The sequence below is a fragment of the Papio anubis genome, chromosome 3, assembly GCF_008728515.1.
Source record: "Papio anubis isolate 15944 chromosome 3, Panubis1.0, whole genome shotgun sequence".
Lineage (NCBI taxonomy): Eukaryota > Metazoa > Chordata > Mammalia > Primates > Cercopithecidae > Papio > Papio anubis.
Genome location: NC_044978.1, coordinates 150,388,664 through 150,413,009, shown reverse-complemented (window position 1 = coordinate 150,413,009; position 24,346 = coordinate 150,388,664). Strand labels below are relative to the sequence as shown.

The following is a 24,346-nucleotide window of genomic DNA, read 5'->3' as shown; positions in this document are numbered from 1 at the left end:
GTTCTTTAAATGCTGGTGTTGTGTCTCTGATATTCTCACTCTAACACTAAAATTGCATGATTTAGTATTCTGCCAAGGTTAAAAACCACCTTCCACACAATGAGCTCCTTAGGTTTAAGTATTTATTTCCCTTCTAGACATATATCCTCAAACACACGTCAGACCCCTAAAGCTCAGCACATCCAAAACTGAATTCTGTGGCTCCATCCATCACTGCCAACCAGCAAGCTCTTCTAGTATCCCTATCTTAATATCCCAGGAGTTATCCAAACCAAAATACCAAGAACTAAATCCAGCTTTTATGGTAATGATCTGATGATATATACTCTGGAAAGCATTCCCTAACTACCTAGATAAAAATGAGTTGGCAGTCCTCTAAAATTTGGTCAGTACTTGCTCAGTTATAAACTGTTTCATATATCTATATATTTTTAAAGTTTATTCAACATGTACTTTTAGTGAGTAAAAGAGTAAAATATAGCCTTGCTAAAGAAGGATAGCATGTACAAGAAAAACTAACCAAGAAATGACACTTCCTTGAATAGGACACATTCAGTGTAAGAAGAGATGTCTACAATCATCCAGCTGAACTACTTTCCTGTGATTGAAAGCTCTTCATAAACATCCTGATCTAGAGTAGTCTGTTATTTCACGCTGTTTGCACTCTGATATCAACAGTTGTCATAAATTTAGAATTTCTGTTCTTTCTGGGTATAGATAATGCTTAACAAAACTCTTAAATTTAAATACCTTACATTTTCTATAGATTACTGCATGATACAGAGAGTAAATACAAATTTACCAATATGGTTTTTTACCATAGAATTATATTTTAGAAAATGTCAGGGATTTGGTACTCCATAGTAAATATCAGTGACTATCATCAATTTCCAAAAAAAAAAAAAAAGAAAAAAGAAAAACTTCCAATTTAAGCGGCCTAGGTCTTACTTTAATATCTTGTACATCTTTGGCTTTAAGAAAACATGATGGGGAGTGAAATGTAAATTATATCAGCTAGGTAAATTTATTATTATATTTGTTGAAATTGTCTTTTCTTTTTTTAAGTTCATAGATAGTGAACGGCTCAGCTTTCCAGGTCTGAATTTACTTGAAGCAGTTGCATTTTGAATTACACTATTCTAATGCAAATTTAATTCCATAGCATCTGTCATATACAGCAATCTAAACTTAGAAATTCAAAGAAATATGCATTTGAGTTACATCTTATATCTTCAGATATAAGTATTTCTCTCCTATTTAGATCATTAAAATTTCACTCTCATGTATCATATTCTATTGGGATAATTTTCAAAAAACTTTAGTGCTTAAAATAAGACTTATACAACTTAAGATTATTCTGGAGCCTTACAGAAGCTATACATTTATGGTTTGCTTGTGATAGATATGATGAAGTTTAGTATAAAATATAATGATGGTTTAATTAGGTAAGCTACGGCACTGTCTAAATAGCAATGTAAATGAAGTTTCATTCTCCCTATCTTAAAACTTCAGTCATAATACATGGAGTACAAAAAAATTGAGGACTATTACCTTTGTTTTCAAGTTAGTTAGCTCTTTATTACAATAATGGCAATGGCACAAAATGTTCCTAAGAAATCAAATGCCTTTGAAAAACACAAATAATTTATAAGTAGAGGCAATAGAAAATGTACTTACTCCCATCTAACTCTATAAAAGTAAATTATGTTACCTCCTTACCTTAAATGTATGAGCAGAAATTAAGTGCTAGATTCTAAAATATATTCTTATGTGTGAAGTCCACATTTTGGATAAAGAAAGAAAATTGAGAAAATTAAAACCCCTTAATGATAGAAAACTTTTATGTAACATTCTTGCTTTAAAAGGAAGTGGTGAAAACATAATGTCAAGCAAAGTATATGGTTATAATTTGTTCCATATATCAGGAAAAATCTCCTAAAACTAATGAAATGCAAGCTGTAGATAGAAATTATAAATGTAGGGACAGAGTAAAATTCGTGGCAACTAGGTATCTAGTATCGGGGTGTAGGGTACAACGGACGTTATAGGGCAACCCTATGTTTTAACAAAATGTTAACATATTAGCTATTTGTTACTGAGAAAAAATGTGGTTGCAACCAACTGCCCCCCCCTTTTTTTCAAATTCTGACGATTTCTACTTGGCCCCACGTTACAATAAGAAATTCTTAAGAAAGGAAAATAAATCTTTAACATTATTCCCATTTTTCTTTGAAGAACAGTTAAGTATTACTGAGATGATTCTAGTTTATCTGCTAACACACTGACAGAGAAATCATATTTGATTTATTTTCATCATTTTCCTTTAAGATATCAATTTTAAGGTGTGGTAGAGGTAATGAATGGAGCAATAACTCTGGAGTAGGTAGTTATTGTGATTGATTTAGGAGACATTTGCCAAGACAAAAATAAATTAGACTGAATACTGAAATTATCAAAAGTCTATCACAAAGTATGCCTCATAAGAGGTATTAATAAAGTAGAGGTTGCTTTAAGTCACAACCATAAGAAAAAATTATGACTTAAGAAATTGATTTTTAAAAAATATTATAGATTCCTTTAAAGGGCAAGCCTAAATTCAAACAAATGGAGAACCAACCGTAATGAAAGAGATTATTTTGCTTTTACAATCTGAATATAAATCAAACTCTAATTCAATACTTATAAAAATTTTATGGACTGGAAAATAAGAGTACTTTAGACATTTACAGGTTCTCTTATTTTTGACCAGACTACATAACTACAAATATGAAATGATCCAATTAATGTATTTGTTGATGGTTTTCCTTTAAAGCACTATTTTTTTTCATGCAAAGTTCCTGGTACAGTAACAAGATGAATATTTGTTGGAGAAAATGAGGCAGCAGGGATAGTTCAGGGACAGAGGTAAGTTTTATGGCCCCCACCCTGTTAGAGATGTAAAGTGGGTAAGAGAGTGACACAGAAGTTTACTGACACTTTACTCCAAAGAATATTTCATCCTTGGGAGGCCAAGGCAGGTGAATCACTTGAGGTCAGCAATTCGAGACCAGCCTGGCTAACATGGTGTAAGTTGGTCTCTAATAAAAATACAAAAATTAGCCAGACATTGTGACGAGCACCTATAATAATAGCTACACAAGAGGCTGAGGTAGGAGAACAACTTGAACCTGGGAGGCAGAGGTTGCAGTAAGCTGAGATCACACCACTGCACTCCAGGCTACGCAACACAGCAAGACTCCATCTCAAAACAAACAACAACAAAAACCAAAGAACATTTCATCCAAATCTCTGAAACATCACTTAAGCCTTCAGCTTGCTTTCTTCTGCTTGGCTTCTTTAGCTCTTCCCTCGGTTTTTTTTTTCTTTTATACAAGATGCTTTGTCTAGATCTTATAGCGGCTTGATGCTTTAAAACAGAAGGACACACTCATATCTCCATCTAGAAGATGCAATGGGATAGGTGGAACATCACCAATACACCGGATCTTCCTACCCCATTTGTGGATACAGCTAATGTACCGGCTGTCACTGCACCATTTCTTCTTGCCCTTACACAACAAATGTTTTACTCAGTTATGATTGCTCTAAATCAGCGCAATCTACACCTTGTTGGGTTGTTTGCTACCCACCCCCAGCAGTGCCCTGAAGATTAATAGCATTTAACGGTGAACTTGTTTTGGTTTACCCTCACCCTCAGACATACAGAACCTCCACTTATAACATGGCCTTTTAGGATCTAATTCTTATCTATTTTTATTCACATAGACAGCCTACTAGCTTTCACAGAACAGCAAAGGTATTATGTCTAGGTGTAGGTTTTAAACATTTTGCAACACGGAGAATTACAGATATTTCAGAGGAATATTGGAAGAAAAGAAACAAAGAAAAAACTCAATAAAAAGATAATGAAAGAATAGCTGAATTCACAAATTAGAACAGATATCACAGATTATCTAAATTAGGATTTCTCAACATCAGCATTGACCCCTGGTCTGTACTCAGTAAATACCAGAAGCCCTGCCTCCCTACCCAATCTCCAAGTTGTGGCAGTCAGAAATGTCTCAAGACGCTATATGTTCCACGTCTTGTGGGCGGGGAGGGAAAGGAGGGGAAATCATTGCTAGCTGAGAGCCACTACTTTATGACATGTGCATTCATACATGTGCATTCACATGAGTACAGAGAAATCCCATTGCAAACATTAAGGCGGCTCAGGCAGTATACGGTCAAAATCATATGTAAAAGCATGAAAATATTTCAAACAGGATAAAGGTCTCTGAAAGGTTACATTTCTATAGTATAAAGAGTTAATATCTGTTTGGGTTTTTTAGATGCTTATAAGAACACAGTGACACGAAAGTTGTTATACTACTTGCATTCTGTAAAAGTACTTTCATGTAAGTAAAGTATATAAGATATACACGACAGTGTCATTAAATCAGAAATTTATACAGTAAGCTTTGGTACAATTAAGAGCTCTGAATTATGACTATTAACTAGAGAATCTGCAATGATACTGAGTAGGTTTACAGCACTGAAGAGCTGTGCCATCCTCTCCAAAAGCTGTGGAAACATTTTTCCACATGATTAAAATTAGGAGGAATGCCAATCAGTTCTTCAATTCAATACTTAGTAATTGAATAATATAAGGCAAATTACTTAAGTTCTCTGAGTTTCTCTTCCCTTCATTTGTAAAATTTGAAAGATAATAGAACTTACAAGGAAGTTAAAAAACACTTTAAATAAGCTTTGATGTGTATTGAGCTCTGCTGATATGCGATTAAGAAATAATAATTGTTATTATTAATATTAATCATAAAAGTAATGGTAAATTTCAATCCTTAGCTTTTTGAGTTGGATTGTATACAATAGTGGCTGATTTTTTTTTTATCTTTCAGTTGATAACAACACAACAGAAGAATAAGTTTCAAAATAAAAATTTTCTGACACCTCATAGAGGTTCAGAAATGGTCTTATATAGTTCACTTGTGCTAGCTAACTTAATTAACCTTACATGTGCACTATCTCCTTCCAGTTGAATGGGAAGTATTCTTATTGGAGGTATTCTATTTTGTAAGTATTTATTTTACAATATCATCACAATGTGAGATGTATAGCAAGCACTCTGTCTCAGAGCCTATACACTTAGCATTCCTTTAATGCCCAGAAAGTTTTCCAATGTAAATGTAGTTCACTGAGATGACTTGCCCTCAATCTAAAAATTAGTAAAATACATAAGCATAAGCATGGTAAACAACCTTTAAAAACAAACTATTATTTCCAAAAACTTAAACTTGGTACAATCAAATTAGTCAACTATTACCTCAGAGCAACACACTGGGAAAATATCTTCCTGTCCATATATTCTTCTTTCTTATCTATGTACTGTGTCAGTTCATTCTGTATCTAGCTACTCATTTTTCACATTTTCCAATATTACTTGTGCCATATTAATTACCCTTTAACCACCTGAATTTTCAATCATAGCTGCAATGTGAAGTAATGACACCTACCACTGCAGTGTTTAATTGTGTCAGCAGTTAAGAATTTCTTCACCACCAGGTAAGCAGAGCCAGGTTCAGCTAATGAACTCCACCGAAGCACTTGCTCCAGTACATTTTCCTTGTAGTGAAGAGGACGCTCTGTAAAAAATAAATTCCAAATCAAATGGAAAATATATGAAGATAACGATTTTTTTTTATAATTATAAATTTAAAAAAATCCCTTTGAAAAGATCTGTAGGCACCATTATACACAATCATATCTTATGTTATACAGTAATAGCACTATGACTACACAAAAGATACCCTAAGACCTAGAAAATTATTAAGCATATAATAACATTTACTATATAAATAATGCAGGAATACCTATTTGTTACTCAACTATTTTTAAAAATCAGAAGTACTTTTCTTTTGATAAAAAAATCTCAGAATTCTACCCTTTGTACAATAAATTCTACACCTTATACAATACTTTATTATTATTATTATTATTATTATTATTATTTTGAGACAGGGTTTCACTCTGTCACCTAGGTTGGAGTGCAGTGGTGCAATCATAGCTCACTGTAGCCTCAAACTTCTGATCTCAGGCTACCCTCCCACCTCTGCCTCCCAAAGTGGTGGGATGAACGGGCATGAACCACCAACTCAATCCTCTATCCTTTTTTTTAGATAACATACTGGTTTGTTTAGGGAAACCTTCTTATTTTTATATGCAATTAAATGGTTTTAAAAATCCATTAAACAATATTGTTCATTACTAAATAATAATTATAACTTAATCATAATCCTTTGTTTATCCCAACAAGATCAAACTCCTAATTTTGATCAATACTAGTGAATACCTCATAGCTAATATTTTCATAATCAATATAAAATTATAAAATGTAACTTCTATAGAAAACATTAAAATAATTTACAAAATAGTACTGAATAGTCTATATTTAACTATTAGTGGAAATACCAAAAACATTACGTGTCAATATTATATATTAACTATTGACATAATAGGCCAATTAGCAAGAAATTACATGACATCTTCAATATATTTCTCTGAAGAACATTCATCCATATACGTTTTGATTTAGGCAATCATAATTTTGAATGCAGCATATATTCTTAGCATAGAGTTAAAAAGAACCAGTTTTAGAATTACAATCAAAGCCTCACAGAAAAGTTTGTACTGATCAAAATATGTCAATCAGTTAATAAAATGTAGCAACAGAAGCATATGGGAAATTCAAACCTTTTCTCAGTACCCTTAAAATAGCATAATTGAAATAATAAGAAAAGAAGCTCTGACATGAAGATGTCAGTGCTGCTTTCCTAGTGTTGTAGCCATGTAAAAGTCAATTCAACTCTTTCAAACCATCCAAAATATAAAGCACACAGCACTTGAGCTTTTTGCTTTTGTTTAAAGTAATGAGGCTACAGACAAACAGGAAAGAGCATATCAAAAGCATCATACTTGTATGATCCATCATAATGTAATTGATAATAAAATCACAAGTTTACATAAATATATCGCATCCTCCCTAATACTGGTTTCCCTTGCTACGAACATATCATATCATAAGTCATCAACAATTCCTAGTTCCAGATAAGAAAATAAATTATCTGCTTCCAATGTAAATTACCAGATGCTTGCTTCCTATCCAGTAAAGAGAAATCCAGTTCTGCATTCTGTGCTTATTGGAGCAAGCTAACTCATTATAATAATGGCAAAAATAGAGAAGGAAAGAAAAAATCCACTAGGCCATACATCCTGAAGACAAATACACATCTTGTTTCCTATTATATATCCCCTATTCACAGCATAGTATTGAGTATATAATAAATGCTCAATAAATATTTGACAAATAAATTATCTCTTTTCTTTGATGGCCCATAAATTAAAAAAAACATATTAACAGAAAGACTCACAGACAAAATGAGTCCTCATAAAGCCAGATATAATATTTTGTGCTATATCAGTATTACTTTTCTTCAAATAATTTTCTAAAAGATTTGGCAAAGATCATAACTGCCCACAATTTGCCAAAGTTATAATTCAATTGTTAACTAACTCATAAGTTGGTTGTCTTCAAATTGAAGTTAGATGTATTTGAAGGTAAAACTAATTATAAAATAAGCACTCCCTGTATGTCTGGCTTTACATAATTTTTGAGTCTACTACTTGAAAGCTTTGAGATACTTTTGATCCCAATAACGGTTGCCATTTATGGAATAACAATTATGTATCAGGCATTATATATGCTGGATGCTTTAAATCAGTTACCACTTTCAAACTTCACAATCACACTCTTCACTAGATATTATTATTCATATTTTACATGTAAAGAAACCTAAGAATCACAAAGGTTTTAGCCCCTTGCCTCGAGTCACATAGGTGGTTAAGGTGAGGAACAGAGATGTGCAACCCAAACCTATCTGACTTTAAAGCCCTAGATCTTAACTACTATAGTTAATTTTATTCCGGACACATATGTAAGCCTTCCCATGATGGTTTTCTCACATGTAATTTGAGGAAAAACTAAGATTTTCTTGGGTAACATATGCAAAGTGAAAAACACTGTCTGCCCTACTACGTACATAATCAGAAGATAACAGCAGTTTATGTGTCAGTCAGAAGAGCTAGAAAGAATCCTAATAAAAAATAAACAGATCTTCCACATCATAGTAGGTATGAGGAAGAAAGAAGACCATCTTTTTCTGATATTACCACATAAAAAGTAACTGCTTTACAAACTTGGATCTCTCAGTGAAGCCTATTTAAATGAGGCCTCTCAGTGGTTAAATTTCTTTCAAGATGTGAAAAACCCAGAGGGTAAAGGGGTCTACACTGGAAGATGATGGGATCGGATTTAAGGTAAAGCATTAAAATAACAGCATATTTTGGATGACTGGCTCTTACGGAAGAGAATCTAACTCGGCTTAATGTATATTTCATACCAATGTAATATAAAATCAAAACGTCAAAAATATCAAAATGTTTTAAATGGTTGTAATGTATTTTCCCACAAATCTGACTGCCATATAAACAAAAAAAGATGACTGTGCTGTCTTAGTCAGAACTTCCTGAAAAGTTGTGCACCATCTCACCAATGACAGTAATGCTGAAATATCATTTAAGTGAAAACAAAAGGTACATGCTTATAGCAATCTGAATTAGTAGCTGCCACATCTACGGAGATTCCATTCACAGGTTTAAGAATCTATTTTCATCATCTTCAGGCATATAGGAGTTTCCCAGCATTTACATGCTAATAATGTATACGTTCCCTTTATTTTTATATTTTAATTAGGGTATTAATTTTTAAAGAGTACAATAGATTATCTCAGGACAGTAAAGGGAAGATTACCGAACATTTATTATACAAAGGAAACACTGGATATAGAGAACTCCTGCTTTAAAATATAAAGATACTTAAAATCTAGCATTCTGGCTTACATATTTATAAATTTATATATTCATTCATTTTTTTTTTTTTTTTTACTGCATTACTTGGAGGATTTATGTTTACATTATAAAACATACCAATTGCCTGGCTGACATTCTTATCGACTACAACCTTCTTACTACCTATGTCTTTACTTTTACCTCCTTCTCATATTTCACTTTATCTTCCCTGCATGTTACTAGTAATAAAGCCTTCAACATTTCAGGTCAGGTGGTACACACATGTTCAACTGGCTTCAGTAAACCCACATAACCACAGGCCCTTTTGTTGCTCTTCTACCATTAGCCCTCTGAAAGTGTTTCTCTTCCTGCAATTTCTACTTGCACAGTTGACCAAACATTAAGACCATGCCAAATTTGAATTCTTAACTCTAAGTATATTTTTTCTAGGTGTACATGACACATTTCTTAGTTTATACATTGACACATTCACAAATCAAAACTTGATGTCTCCTAGTTTTTTAGATATCTTAAATAAAGACAACTTTATTCTAATTAGAAGTAAAAATAGGAAAAAATCCAATTCAATCTTAGCATTTTATATACTAATTATCACATTCAAGTTTATAATTAGTCATTTTGAGGGTAAACATCCCTTGATCGCTCAAGATAAAATTTCAAAACAATGTTTCCTGGTATAACGCAACCCCTCTTCTAGCTATATATAATTCCTTCCTATCCTCATCCACGAGCTTGCTCCTCTTAGGATGACCAGTAGCCAGAGATACAGAGCTGCAATGGCACATGGATATGCTTTAATGTACTCAAACTCTGAGAGGGTAAGGGAGGTAGGGAGGGGATGCTTACCCCTAAATCCACAATTCAGTATTCTGCTATCAAACTTTTAAAAAGCAACAGAAATATAAGCGTGTAGGAGACAATCATCTGTCCAAGCACTAAACAGGGCCTTGAGATCTCTTCATGGTTCCTAATCTACAGGCAGAGATCTCTGTCTATGTGCCTCCCACATTTGGATGCATCTATACCAGGAGTCACAATCCATATCACTCAGGTCCAGAATGCATCTACTTTTTTGCCCTACTTCAGTTGAAAAGAGTTTTGTGGAGTGTGATCCACATCAACTGCACTATGAGAAGTAGTCAAAAATATAAAGCCTAAAATATGTGGTAAATGCGCTAAAAAAAGTATAGTATAGGGCAGAACCAGGTATATACACATTACTATTCTAGAAGTCATAGAGTACACAGCATTATAGATTTCTAAACAAGTGATCCGAAAGAAATCAGTGTGAACAACATGAAGGAAGAGACATTTTACTTACACTGTGAAGGGTGAATATGCAATGAGGAAATAACAAAAGGCTTTCACATGGTGAAACAATGTAAACCAATTTGTAATGTGGAAAGATACTTCTGGCAATAATGTCGACAGTTAACCTTTATGCACAAATATAATAAAGCTGGTAACTGAGTGACCCATTCTTTAAAATTAAACAAAGATGAAAAATAAAAACTTTGTCACTCTTGTAGCACAGAGTCATAGAAAATCATGCCTCACTTATTCAATAGATTTTATGGCTACTATATAATAGGCACTAGGGTAGACATTAGAGATTAAAAAAACCAAAACAAAACAGAATTGCTCCTACTTTCCAAGGAGCCCCCATCAAAAGAGACAAGTACAAATCAAAGTGATAAGTACTATAAAGAGAAATGCGACAAAGTACAAATGAAACTTTTAGTCTAGGTTTTAAATGAGGTAGTAGTGTGAGCCAGATGGAGGAAGAACAAAGGTATATTTGGGAAACATCATTTCATATTTGTTAGCCAAGCACAAAAAAATAGAAGAGATTATCTAATAATCATAATCATAATCATAGGAAACATGAAAAAAGATGGCAAAGGAGGTTGCAGCAAGGAAAACCCAATGTTTAGAAGTCAGAATAAGGAGAATCTAAAAAAGAGGTAAAATGATCAGAAAATCATGAAGAGAATCCAGGCAGTATGGAAAACAGAGTGAAGATCATCAAATAAAATGGGAATAGTCATTAACAATAAATGCCATAGAAGGTTAGGTAAAGCGAACCCAGATGTGAATCTGGGGACTTGACAGTTGGGGGTCATAGGAGTCATCTGCCAGAGTATTTCTGTGCACGAGGAGGATTGAGACCAATTGAGGGAGACACTGTGAAGTGACATCAAAGTACCACAGTCATCAGATCTTGGCAATGTATATTTTAAAATAACATTGAAACATTTTAAATTTTAAAGAATTGTGCACAATCATAATACAGGAATAAAAATATAAAGACCAAGTACTGACAATCCCATTTCATTTTAACACTGATTGGAATACTCCTAATAACACACTATGGGGTATTTTAAATATTGTATTTTAATTTTTATTCTGAGCTTGAGGGTGGCAAGATTTTTCTTTTGGCAGTTTGGCAGCTGTACTCCAAAGTGTCCCAAGACCTTAGTAGGTAGCAGCTAGACAGATGGTGAAGGTACAAAGACATTCTGTGTCTTATTTTTTTTTCTGGAGGTCTTTGAAACCACAGGGTGTTATTAAAATGTTAAGCTTATTCAGCACTTGACTGTTGGGGTAGTCAAGGTGCTTTAAATGCTCCCTTTATCCCTAGGCATCTTGGAGATGAAAGAACAAAATATTTGACCCAATAAAGATAGAAAAAGGAAAAAGACAAAAATGAAGCTTCTGCTGCTCTTAAAATTACTTTATAGAATAATAAACATTATTTTAAATCAACATTCTTTGTTTCTGTTAATAGCGTTCTGGTTAAATAATAGTAACTCACACCACTCAGAATATTGTACCAAATCAAATCGCTTGTCCTTATAACAAAGGTCTTCTTTCCTGAGGCACCAAAAGAGATACCTAAAGTCTTGCACTGTATTTTTATAGTCAATAAGGTAATATAATTATTTTGATGAGTAAAATCATAAAAAGTCAACCTCAAACATATATTAACACATGCACTAAGGTAAAAAAAAATCATAACAAGATATTAAGACATAAAATGTTTATAAAGTCTTGTCCTAAACAGTACTTTTTTATAGTATAAATAATTTAAGAATCCCTCGTATGAAAATCACTTACCTAGCTCTTCATTTTCAATGACTTCAAATGTGGCCCAAATATCACCTTTTGTAGGAATAATATTTTTTATTGCTAATATATCATTAGTTAATTCTTCTGCTTCCATCACAGGAGATATCTGTAAGAGAAGTAATATTTCTTCAAAAAATATGTTAGACACAGAAGTAGCCTTATGCTAGGCCAATAATATTCCCCATCCACCATTTAGTGATATCCTGAATTTATTTTGAGCATGGTTAAAACCAGCTTCCAAAATCCCATAGAGAAAACAGCATGTTCAGATCTTTTCCATAAAATGTACCTAAGTACGAAAAGAAAATACAATATAGACATGATTTTTTTAATCACTTACTGAGCAATTAGACCACTCAGAAGGAAAGAATGTACCCAATGACATGAGGAATGGTCTTCGCCAGACAATGAATCTAACAGTGGTCTAAATGTAAAACTTTTTACTCGTCAGTTCTATAATTAAGAGTGTAGAGTAACTTGGTTTATTCAGCCTAGATTCTAAATTATACACAGTCAGTGGTTATCAGTCATGCCAAAAAGCTCCAGGGTCTTGGAGGTCCGTGGTGTGCCCTGCCATGCCAAGTGACAGATGGTGGGATACCAAAGTATGCTGGAACCAGGATTCCAGGATGGATATCAGAGTCTGCAGTGCCAGCCTGGGGGTTGGCTCTACCGAAGTCCCAAAGCCTGAGTCCACTGTACAAGCATATCACCTCTTCGGGGACTTTTGGAATTTTTTATTTGCTGCTTCTTGTTTTTGCTTATGCCAGTCTTAAGTCCATGCTGGCCAAAAGCAAAATGGCTTTCTTCAATTCGAATTTAGTTATAATGATGTTTTAAGCATGATAATACTGCAGTTGCAACTTGGTTTGCTCATTTTCAGTAAAAGGACATCCCTACTAAAAGTTCCTTAGAAATGTATTTGTTTCCATTTCTCCTGCCCATAATTGCTCATAAGCATACTGCACATACATAAATAACAAAAAACCTATTTCACTGCAGGTAACTCGCAAAGTCTACCTTTTGTATTTTATGAAATTTAGTGCTTTTTTGGAATATAATTATACAATGAAGTTCACTATTTTCTATTTAGAAAAGCCCAAAGAAATAGAAACTTAAAAGAAAAAAAAATTTATTGTAGCATCTAGGAATAATAGAGAACATCAAGCAGTATGGAACAGATGAATCATTTCAGTGATGCTGTTGATCTGCATGAATGTACAATATTTTTAAGGATAGCCCTTTCTTAAAAAAATAATAAATTATTGAGAAATCCACTTGTGAAACAGGAAGCAGGAAGCACCTTGGTCTGAAACAGGAAGACCAGAACTCTTTTCTTGCATCAAGAGAGACCAAAAGCTCCTCTTTAGTAACACCTAAAACTCCACACTTGGGAAATTATTACTCTACAAAATATACAGATCAGTATACTGAACATCCAGTTGGGATTATGGTGACCCAGGTTTGTATTCTGGCCTTAGTATTCTTACTTCCCAGTTTCCATTCTTATAAACTTGGAACATCACCTGCTTCATCTACCTCCATGCGTTTAGGTAATAATTAGCAGAGATAAATGTAACTAAAGGGTTTTGCAGAATCGTAAGCATTAAAACCTATATAATTGGTTTTAAATAGTTTCTGTTATTTTCTAAAGAGTATTTGGGGTTACTATAGGTGAAACTGGCAAGTCTTTTATCTAAACACACCAGATAACATAAGAACTTGGCTCAATTATAACTTCTGTTGTGACTTTAGAAAATAAAATTAAAATGTACTACTAAAGAGCCTGTGTATAGATTTAAGCCATGTGTTTTGAATACCTCCTCTAGCATTAGTGATTAACTTGTGCTAATTGATCTTTACTAGCTCCTCACATCTCTTATGATCAGCATTATGCATTCAGCCTAAGAAATATGACATGGCCAAGGAGTGGCAAGGCAAATGCTTCGTAAAGACAAAGCCTATAATTACAGTGTTAATATTTCAGCTTCATGTACCAAGTAATGTACTTAATTGGTATATAGTCACAATTCATAATCATTAGAAACACAAAACTTAAAATCAAAATATATTTAATTTAAGTCCAAATATATCTAATGTTGTGACTCTGTTTAATCCTGGACTTTAAAAATGATAAGTAGCTAAAGCCAAATTTCTGTTACATGGCAGAATGTCTATTGTTCAAACAAATAAATCAGTCTTACCAAATAGCAACCTGAAATATCAGTTACTATCTGTAAGGCAAACAAATTACTAAATATAGTAGCATGAGAAAGATCTATTTTAAATTCATCACAAATGATTAGTACTCTCAAGGAATAAAAGAGTTATCCAAATAAATGTCCCACAGTTATATTCAAATAAATTGGAAGACTGGATGCTAAAGTATAGAAAACAAGGGTGAGGGATTATTATTAATAGTAACAGCTCTAGTAGTAATAGTTATTTATTAAACACATGCTCAGCAATGTGCTAAGGGTTTTACATGCATTATCTTACAGAGTCCTCACATCAATGCTATGATGTAATACTGTGATTTTTTCTCATTCTACAGGTGAGAACACTGAGGCCTAGAGCAAATAACTTGTGTAATGTCAGGAAGCTAGGAAGGGGAAGAGCAAGTATTTAAGCTCGGGGTATTTTCCAGAACCTGAAGAAAATCTTAACACGTAATCCAAAGCACATAAGATGTTCTCTTTCCAAATGATTAAAATACAGAATTCCTGGGGGATATCAGTATAAAAAGTCTATGTTGGCAGTCGTTTGAACTGGAGAAGTAACATAAAATATCATAATGGAAAATTCAAAATATGTAAAATAATGCTAACATTTGTGACTTCCAACAGTCCTCTTTACAGCCACCTTTAGAACTTACCCGAATTATAATACTACAGTCAGGTTCCTTCCTTTCTACATATACTTCAATTAACAAATCTCCAGCCTGGGAAACCTAGAAAAGGGCAGAAGTAGAAATAACACAGGTAAATATATTGTAAAAACACACATTTGAAACTGAAGACAGTTATAAAGCTCCAGGCATATTTTTGAATATTTTATAACAATGAAACAAGCTCAATTCCGCCGTTCGCAAGCATGATGTGCCCATTTCCAGACATGGTTAAGGACAAGGCATTTACACAAATGTTATAATCAGTAACAACAATCACAATGATTTTCTTTTTTATCTCTTACTCAGGAGCTTAGTGCTCTCAAACACCCTTACATTCTTCCTAAAATAATGAATCCAGCTACAATGGAAATATGCTGGCTACAACAACAGAAGTCGTAGGAGCCATCGGCATGTACGTTAACAGGATAAACAAAATGAGGGGTGAAAACAAACCACATGTAATTTTGCTTCAAGCTGTAATGTGTGCATGATATCAATATTTAAAAGGCAAAATATGGCTTGCTACATTTTTAAAGAGAAGATATGCCTGAAAATTGAACTTTGAGGATAAACTATGTCAGAGCTATATTAAAACTACAAATAACATAAATTTAGAAATGAAAATAAAAGTGAGGTCATTCATGGAATATGGTAGACAAAAAAAAGAAGTTTTTAATTATCTTTGGCCAAGAATTAAGTACTAATTTAGGTCATCATTATATCCCAAAAGACAGACTAAGTGAAGAAGATGCAAGCCTGAAAATAAAAGGCCTTAGGATATCATATCATAACTATATAGATTAACCATATAGGAGGTTAACAAAGAACCAAATTAATCTATGAAAAATATTTTGAGTAACTTTTTTCAGAAGTTCCCTTAAGTTATGTAACCAATTAGAAACAATATCACCTGATTTAAATAAAAAAGATCATAATCAAGAAATAATTCTCAAATTAAATTTGCCTCAGCATAAAATCTAATGAGTAAACTTTGAGAAAAATATTAAAGGTGAACTTTGAAAAAGTTCCTTAATTTTTCTGGCATTACAGGCTTAGAAAAGCTTATTTCCAGTTTTTCCTCCTGACTTACAATGCTACAGATACATTCCAGTAAGGAAAACATACAGTTGACACTTTTGCTTTTCACTATGTTTGCATAAACAGCTCTCCAGGAAGGACACATTTTAAAACTTAAAAAGTAAATACAAAGAACTCATAGAGTGAAATAAAAAAGAAGAATAGGTAAGAAATTCAAACAGGGGTAAGACAAAGAGACTGAATGTCAGAAAAAAATACTCCAGAAGACAGTTTTAAATGAATTAGAGGAAAAATTTAAGTAAAATAAAAAACAGATTTTCCCAGACTCTTTTACTTATCATTTCCAAATACTGTATTTCTTGTTTTTACTTACTTATACAGACTGAATTGAAAGCATTCAAAACTTATTTCTTTGTTATACTATAAATATAAAAGATAAAAACGCAAAAAGATACTCAAACCTTTTAAATAACAATGTAGATAGTATGGTCAGGGGTTACCTCTCAGCCTCACACAATCCTTTATTTCATGACTAAAGTCTTCCTCTCTGCTCCCCAAAAAAGTGAGAATTTAAGATAATTGATAATGAGCTAGATTTTTTAAGGTTAAAGCTAACTCCTTTGGAAGCTGCATAATTACTCTGGGTCAAAATGGAGAAAATAATTCATTAATATCATAGTATTAGTACTGATCTAAGCCTTCCTCTATTTTTTTTTTGTATGGAATGACAGCTTCAATGACTCCTCTAGTTAGCTGTGGATATTTCAGGACTGAGGAGACTTTAGTTTCTAACAAAAAAGCATTTGCCTCATTATCTATCTGTAAACAGAGCTCATTTGATCCATTTCTATCATTTATATTGGTACCCTGAATCCACTCTAACTCCTAGTTACTAGAAGATGACTAATGATCAGCCTTAAGAAATTCCAGTGAATATTCAACAAACAAGCATAGTGCAACCGGAACACAAAAATCCAGTACAATGTGATTGAGGAAAACAGGACAGGATGTAGAAAAGTCAACTTAGGACAAAAATTAGAATGTGTTACAAAGATCACATTAGACGCATTCCATTAATACAATCATCTGAAAGCATGCAAAGCAAAAGCATATAAGAAATAATTTATAGTCTCACAATAACAAAAAAGAATCACTAGGCTGTCTGAATTTTCAATTTACTCTAAGTATTTCTTTGGCTTTAAATGCTTCCTTTGAAATCCATTAGCATTTTCAGTCATGGTTTTTATACACAAAAGTTGATCTTATAAAGAAAACCTTGAGAGGTAAATTAAAACTGACTTTCCCTCTACTTTTAAAATTTTACATTAGCATATTTTGCATGTATGTATCAGGTTGCAGAATAACACAACCAATTTACTTAATTGTTGCTTTTTTCACCCATTACTTTTACTTTGCTTAAAATAGGAACTTGAAAATACACACAGCAAATATCTTTACTTACAATGGAAGTTTCTGTTTTGTTTAATTCTTTAGAGATCTAACTATTACTACTCACTTGGGTGTCTTTCCACTTGGTAATAAAGCTATTTTCTATGTCCATTTGTTTGACTTGATCTTCTTTAACCTGTTTAAAATATAATTCGGGACATTCTAATAATGTAGAATACGAAGAGTGATGACACTCATCCTCATGTAATCTTCAGGAATTTAAATACCAACAACTTAAAAATAAATGAGAATGGCCATCGGAATCAGTATGAGCCCACATAGCTAGGTCGGAAATAAAATAAACAAGATAGAGTATCCTAAAGTTCAAAATATTTTATGATGACATTACTTCAGGCTGCAATTGCATTGATGGAAGTTCTATTTCTTAGGAAACTTAAGCAAAGGATCTGATGACTGGTTTAAGTTTATGCAGGTTGAGAAACAAAGCTCATTTATCAAACTGAAATGTTCATTAAGTGCTTATTAAATTTCCATCATTTAGGTAAAGTTTAACATAACTATGAAGATAACCATTTTACTAATGGAAAACTACAAATACAGAAAATAGAGACAGCATGTAAAGCCATACATCATATTTTTCTAAATCTTTATTTTCTCAGCATCAGATTATTGCGAAGAAGTTGCTATTGATCAAAAAACAGTGGACAGATATAGAAAGAAGTAAAGAGAAGATCAAAGAGCAAAGACAATCCCACAATCTGGTGTCTATTCCTATGTGAATTAAGATACAGACTGTGATATTTTGTTTTATTAAAATAGCTCCTTTTTCTTGTCTTATGATAAGTGATTATAATAAGAATGTAAGAACTCTACAATGGTAACTGATTACACTAACCCTCTTGACTTCATGTGGTATAGCCATACTTCCGGAAAACAAGTGGACTCATAAACACCATTTAAGGGAATGTTCAAAAGGTTAAATGACAAAATGGAGATGCTAGAACTAGTTATATAATAGAACTGGACCTTTCGCCCAAATCCACCAATTTGAATCCTGGGCTTATTTCCTCTAATTTTACTTCTTTGAACCAAGACATCATTCCTATTCCAACAGCTTTCTGATGAAACATGAAAATATTAACTTTATAAAATGGAAAATTAAAAAGTCAATTAAAACAGATTACTTAGTAAAATGCATAGAATAATAATATTTTAAAATGTGCTTTTTTTCCCCAATTGGTGACACAAGTAAAATAAAAAACCAAAGTGCTTTCAACTGCAGAATTTAAGAGTCTGGCATTTATTAATGAATTGTTCAATGTATAACTTTATACCTCTAAGTAGATATAACTCATACACATGAAGAAAAAGAAAACACAAGCAAAAAATCCTGTAGATAGAAATATTCTGTCCAACAGACATCAGATGGTAAAAAGTTTTAAATGCAACCAAATTTAAATAATGACTATAGCTTAAAAGCTACTTATGCCTATATTTTTTTAAAATGACTATTCCTTATTTTACATATTTCTAAATATTAAAAAAGATCTGAGTAATAACACCCTAAAACATATATATATGTTGGCAAACAGTGACATTATAACCATTTTAACAAGGGCAGGATACAAAATATTTACCTCAAATATTTCTACATAATTATTAATTAGGTCCTCAATTACATTCACTTCTTCACTAGTTTGTCCCTTCGTTTGAAACAAACAGGATGAAAAGACCAAGGCCAAATTATGGGCATTCATGTGATTGATTTCTGAGCATTTCTGAACCCTGTTAGAGAAAAGCATAGTTCATTATGATACACTTCTATTTGGAAATTTCATAGAACAGAAAGCCAGTTTATCAATTTTTAAGCACATCAATATTGAAATTCTCTGATATAAAAGATACAGTAGTGACTTAAAAACACATGGTTCTTTCTTCCAAGTAGCTTATAATCTAGTTACGAACATGAGAAAAAGTACTATTAAATGGATTAGTAAAAGTTACAAAGTCATACTTAATTGTTGATTTAGAGAAAGGGCTGACCATATCCAAACAATTGCAAACTATAAAACAACCTGTGGCCAAAGCATAGAAATATGCTTGCCGAATGGTGTAAAATGGCTTGTGGGGCTGCAGCATAGGAGGAGGAAATGGGGTAGGAGGTATGCAGAAAACAGGCAAAAAAGGTAGGTCATTAGGCATATAATTGACAGTTCCAAATTCCAGTTGCAAAGCTGGGCTAAATGTTCCCGTAAGTGCAAATCAAATGAGAAAGAATATTTGGGCACATGTGTCCATACAGTTATTCAAAATAAATGATCACAAAGTAGACTATTTTAAAATGCAATTACATTTTTTCCCCATGACACAAGTTTAACTATGTAACAAACCTACACACTGTACCCCTGAACTTAAAAGTTTACAAAAAAACCAAAACAACTCCCTGAAGCATCATCCCCAAGAAAGGGAAAGTAACATTGCTAAAAATGTAACAGATGAGAACTGTAAGTGGCACACTCCGTCAAATGAACATAGTAACTCCATAAAATCAATGTAGTAAGACTAAGCTAGACATTCCCATCTATGAAGAACATAGATTCAGGTAGCTACAAGAAAAGGTGAATAAACATGATAGCAATATACATGATAATGTAGGGAATTCATAATAAAATACCAAACTGCATAGCAGAGATGGTGCAAGGGCAATCATCACATGTGATTTTCAAGGTGCAAAAGGGGCTGGAATTTAATAGAAGAGGATGTAATAATTGTGAACATCCCTCTCAAAACAATGTCTATGCTTTCACACTACACTTAATTGTAAACATCTGGAAAATTTATCTGCATGTCTGTCTCTGTTACTAGAATCTAAGTATCTCACAGTCAGAAACTCTTTAATCCCATTGTGAATGGAATTTAGTGGATATTACTGATGGCAGAAATGGTCTTTTAGCTAGGGTAGGGATTGAATTAAATACTAAATCAACTTGTCCTCATCCAAATTTTCCTCTCAATCTTTTAAGGACATTATCTTTAAGGACATTCCTGTATTTCTTGAGACTTCCTTCTGTAATATCATCCCCTTTGGCACTTTTCACTTCTCTTGTCTTTAGTTTAAGTGGCTGCCTTAGTTTCTGGGACAAAATAGGTATAATATAGTGTTTCCTTTTCTTCCTTTACTTCTCTGCTCCGAGGTGTTAACATTTCCAATGTTCCATATTCAGCTTGACCAGTCCCTTCTCCTCCAGGTCTTCTCATCAGAAACTCAACAAAACTGTTTCCTAGTTAGCTTATCTGCCTCTATGCTACATCTTCCCTACCAATCCCATCATAGGGATTATCCTAAAACATTTGATCAGTTACTTTTATCACTTAAAGGATAAAATTCAAATGTTTTTGCATGACCTACAAAGCCTTCCACAACTTCCTGCCAGCCAACTATAACCGTCTCATCTCCTAGTACTCCTATGTCCCAGACATTATCCTTCACTCATTTCTCATACTCTTCTTTCACGCCCAGTTCATATGTCTCTTTAAATCTGAAGCACAGATGCATCCCCCGGACCACAACGCGCAATGAATCGTTCAATTTATCCTCTATAATTCCATGCTGCATGCTAAAATTCTCTATATTAAAGTTTGTCTCAACGTCTCATAGGCATAGAGATAGGACTATATAATGTAGACTATATTTGTATGATGCAATAAGAAAATCAGTTTTACAATAATGGAGCTGATATAAATGAGAAGTAGTGGTTGGGAAAGAAAAGAACAAGAGGAAAGAACACAAATTGTGAAAGATTTCTAAACGGACACTGCAAATAAGGTACTTTTAGCAAAATCCAGCTTTACCGAAATTTATTCAAGCGAGTATTTCATCCATTCAGGGAGCGACAATATATTCTTTAATCAAAATTTACATTTATTTAAGTTTTTGTAATAATTCTTGCTAAGATTAAAAAAAAAAACCAGTTTTAACTTAAAAGGTTATTTTCAAATGTCCTCATCCTTCAGACCTCATTTGTAAAGGCACCATTATATTCCTCATAGCTTTCCAAATGCAAGGAGACTTTCATGCCTTGACATAGAAAATTGTTTTTGATTTTTAAAATTTCCTCATTGTATCAATAGCCTGATACCAAAATATACAGGTCAGTTAAGATATAAACTGATAATAAAGAAATGTCCACCATGAGAAAATACTGTCTTCACAGACAGATTCTTGTTACAAAATTCTGGTCCTTGCACATCCTTCATTCTCCAGCTTCCAAACCAAGTGAGTTTTAAAATTCTTGCTTATGCATCAGATGCCTTTGAGGATACTGTATATGATCAGTTCTGATTAAGAAATTACTAGCGCTATTTATCTGTAAATGTGACTTAATTACAGAAAGACAGACTAACATGAGCTCTTATGATATGTAGAAAGATTCACAATCACATAAGAAATAGTGACTTATTGAGTGCTGTGTTTGAAATGTCTAGAAAAGTTCATTCATCTACCCACCTATACAGGTGTTCAATGATAGCTGCTAATGTTGCTCGGTTGACCCCTGGAAGAGAACGTATAAATGCTCCATATTTTTTAATTCTTTCCTTGTCATCTTGCGCATCTGGAGGGAAAAAAAGAACAAACTTGAGGCCTAAACTAATTATCAATGTTATGAATTCGTCTATCAGCAGTACTGTAAAATAGTCACAAACAAACGCATTTTAATAAGTGATACAATCAGGTTTCAGTAGACAATTGTTCGAAGTTCTAAAGTAATTTTCTATCAATCTGGAAAAGTATTTATTTACATAACATTCTAGCACTATGTGCTCTAGTTTTTATAATTTATAATTGAAAACAAATAACTTTAAAAATACAAGGTTAGGAGGGATTGTATTTTTTTATCTTCTACTTTATGGAATACTGAACTTTAACTTAATGGGAATACATTCAATTAACTATTCAAACTGGAGTACAAACTGAAGAGTTAAGCCAAAAGTATTTTAACTCTGGCTAAGGAAATGTTTTCTCAATTGTATTTGAAAATGACATTTCTGATTTTTGCTTCTCACGACATTATAAAAATATTTCCAAAGCTACGAACCATCCTGGAACTATGAACTATACAGCACCTCTTCGATCCAGGTAAAGCGTACTTTCAAATCTTTTGAAAAGGTGAGAGTACAATGGAAGAAGTCAAGCCCAGTCCTTAATAACTACAATCTGGATTTAGAGGATGATAGACTTCCTGCTTTTGTCATGAACAGAAATTTGTTGGTTCATGGACAGGAGGATGAAAACGAATTACCCTCCACTCACCTAACTCTAAGAAGGCAAATATCTGGAGAAACTAGAGACAGGAACCCCCCAAAATCTAGACTCTGTAGAGGACATGCAGTGACAGTTTAGCCTATACCACCTGACGGTGGAAATAGATCATTCTTCAAATAAATCACTTGTGCTGACTTGATAACTCAAGGAGACCACACTTATTATTTCCTCTCAATTCGCAACTATCTTTGGAAACAAGACTATTTTATTTCTTGCTTAGCCTTACCTCTTCTATTCACAGAAAATCAGCAGCACACTAATGATGTCTTAAAAGTACAAAGTCACTTGTAAAGGGCATTAGGATCCCTGGCTAGGTAGGAAACTCTGTATGACACAGTTTTCAAGTGCACTCCTATTCAAAATTGCAAGTGATATCTCTTTTGTACTGATTTAGACTATACATGAGATCAATAACCATACACATGAGTATACTGAATTAAGTGCACTAGTAGATGACTCTCTATAAGAAAGAGGGGGAAACACCCAAATTACATTCAAAGACATTACTGGAAATTAATTATGTATAATTCCCAGTATAATCCAAACATTTATCCTCATGTTATCTAGTTGCTAACTGTAGGATAAATTGCATTTATTCCTTAAAATTTAACACTTCTATGTTTTAAACAAAAAGTCATGCTAGTACACATATTTTCACACATCTTATAAAATAGATATTTTCAAAATAAAGCTAAATAAATTGAAAGTAAAACTCAGGAAAGATTTTAGGCCATATAGAAAATATAATGAGCAATTCAACTAGACACAGAATTTAACAGTGTTCCTAGAAGAACAGATCATATGTTGTATAAATATAGGTGGTACATGGCTATAAGGCATTCTCTACTTCAAGTACACAGTGCGTCAAAAGAGTTTTATGAATTCACTCAGAGGGTACTGGTTTATTCTTTTCAGGTCCAACATGGCCACTATTGAAGGGTCTGGCCGAACTATATTGTTTGCAAAAGCAAAGGAGTTAAAGGTTACTTGACCCAGTATTCAAAGCCTTCTCCAAATAAATTCTCAAAGAATTCACAGGCAAGGCAAAGGTGAACACATTCCTTTCGGACACACTCTGACCCCTGCTGACTACCTTGTTCTGGTAGACTGACAACAGTGAAGACTTGTTTGTCACTCAATTTGACAACTTTAGCAAACGTGTATTTGTCACCTGTTGTTGTTGTTGTTTTTAAAGAGGCAGCATCTCAGCTCTGTCACCCAGGCTGGAGTACAGTGGCACCACCACAACTCACTGAAGCCTGGAATTCCTGGGCTCGTGTGATCCTCCCACCTCAGTCCTCAGAATAGCTGAGACCACAGGAGCACATCACCATGCCTGAGTTAACGCTTTTTTTTTTTTTTTTTTTGCAGACACAAGGTCTCACTATGTCGTCCAGGCTGGTCTCAAACTCCTGGTCTCAAGCTATTCTCCTGCCTTGGCCTCCCAAAATGCTGGGATTATAGTCGTGAGCCACCATGCCCAGCCTTGCCATGTACTACTGATAACCAATTTTATAATAAAGACAAATTATAAGTCTTTATGAAGTAGAGATACTCTAAGCAGCTTCACACATTTCAATAAAACTTTCTTAAAACAAAAATGAGGGTTGCAGGGTAACTGAGATTAAAGC

General features: G+C 33.3%; 1 protein-coding gene across 9 annotated transcripts in view; it reads right to left on the bottom strand.

Moving 5' to 3' along the window:
- Nucleotides 1-24,346, bottom strand: part of ARAP2 (ArfGAP with RhoGAP domain, ankyrin repeat and PH domain 2) — a 179,293-nt gene that overhangs the window by 35,160 nt on the left and 119,787 nt on the right. For 8 of the 9 annotated variants that reach the window (XR_004182819.1, XM_031664671.1, XM_031664672.1 and 5 more), the window contains exons 22-27: nt 21,900-22,005; nt 19,030-19,177; nt 17,499-17,567; nt 14,930-15,004; nt 12,043-12,160; nt 5,514-5,642 (exon numbers count right to left, since the gene is read on the bottom strand). Coding sequence is in view for 8 of the 9 variants with exons in the window: in XM_031664671.1 (XP_031520531.1) it covers nt 5,514-5,642; nt 12,043-12,160; nt 14,930-15,004; nt 17,499-17,567; nt 19,030-19,177; nt 21,900-22,005 (645 nt within the window). In the remaining variant the exon portion in view is untranslated. The remainder of the gene's footprint in view (nt 1-5,513; nt 5,643-12,042; nt 12,161-14,929; nt 15,005-17,498; nt 17,568-19,029; nt 19,178-21,899; nt 22,006-24,346) is intronic. The other variant, XM_031664675.1, reaches the window with a different exon arrangement.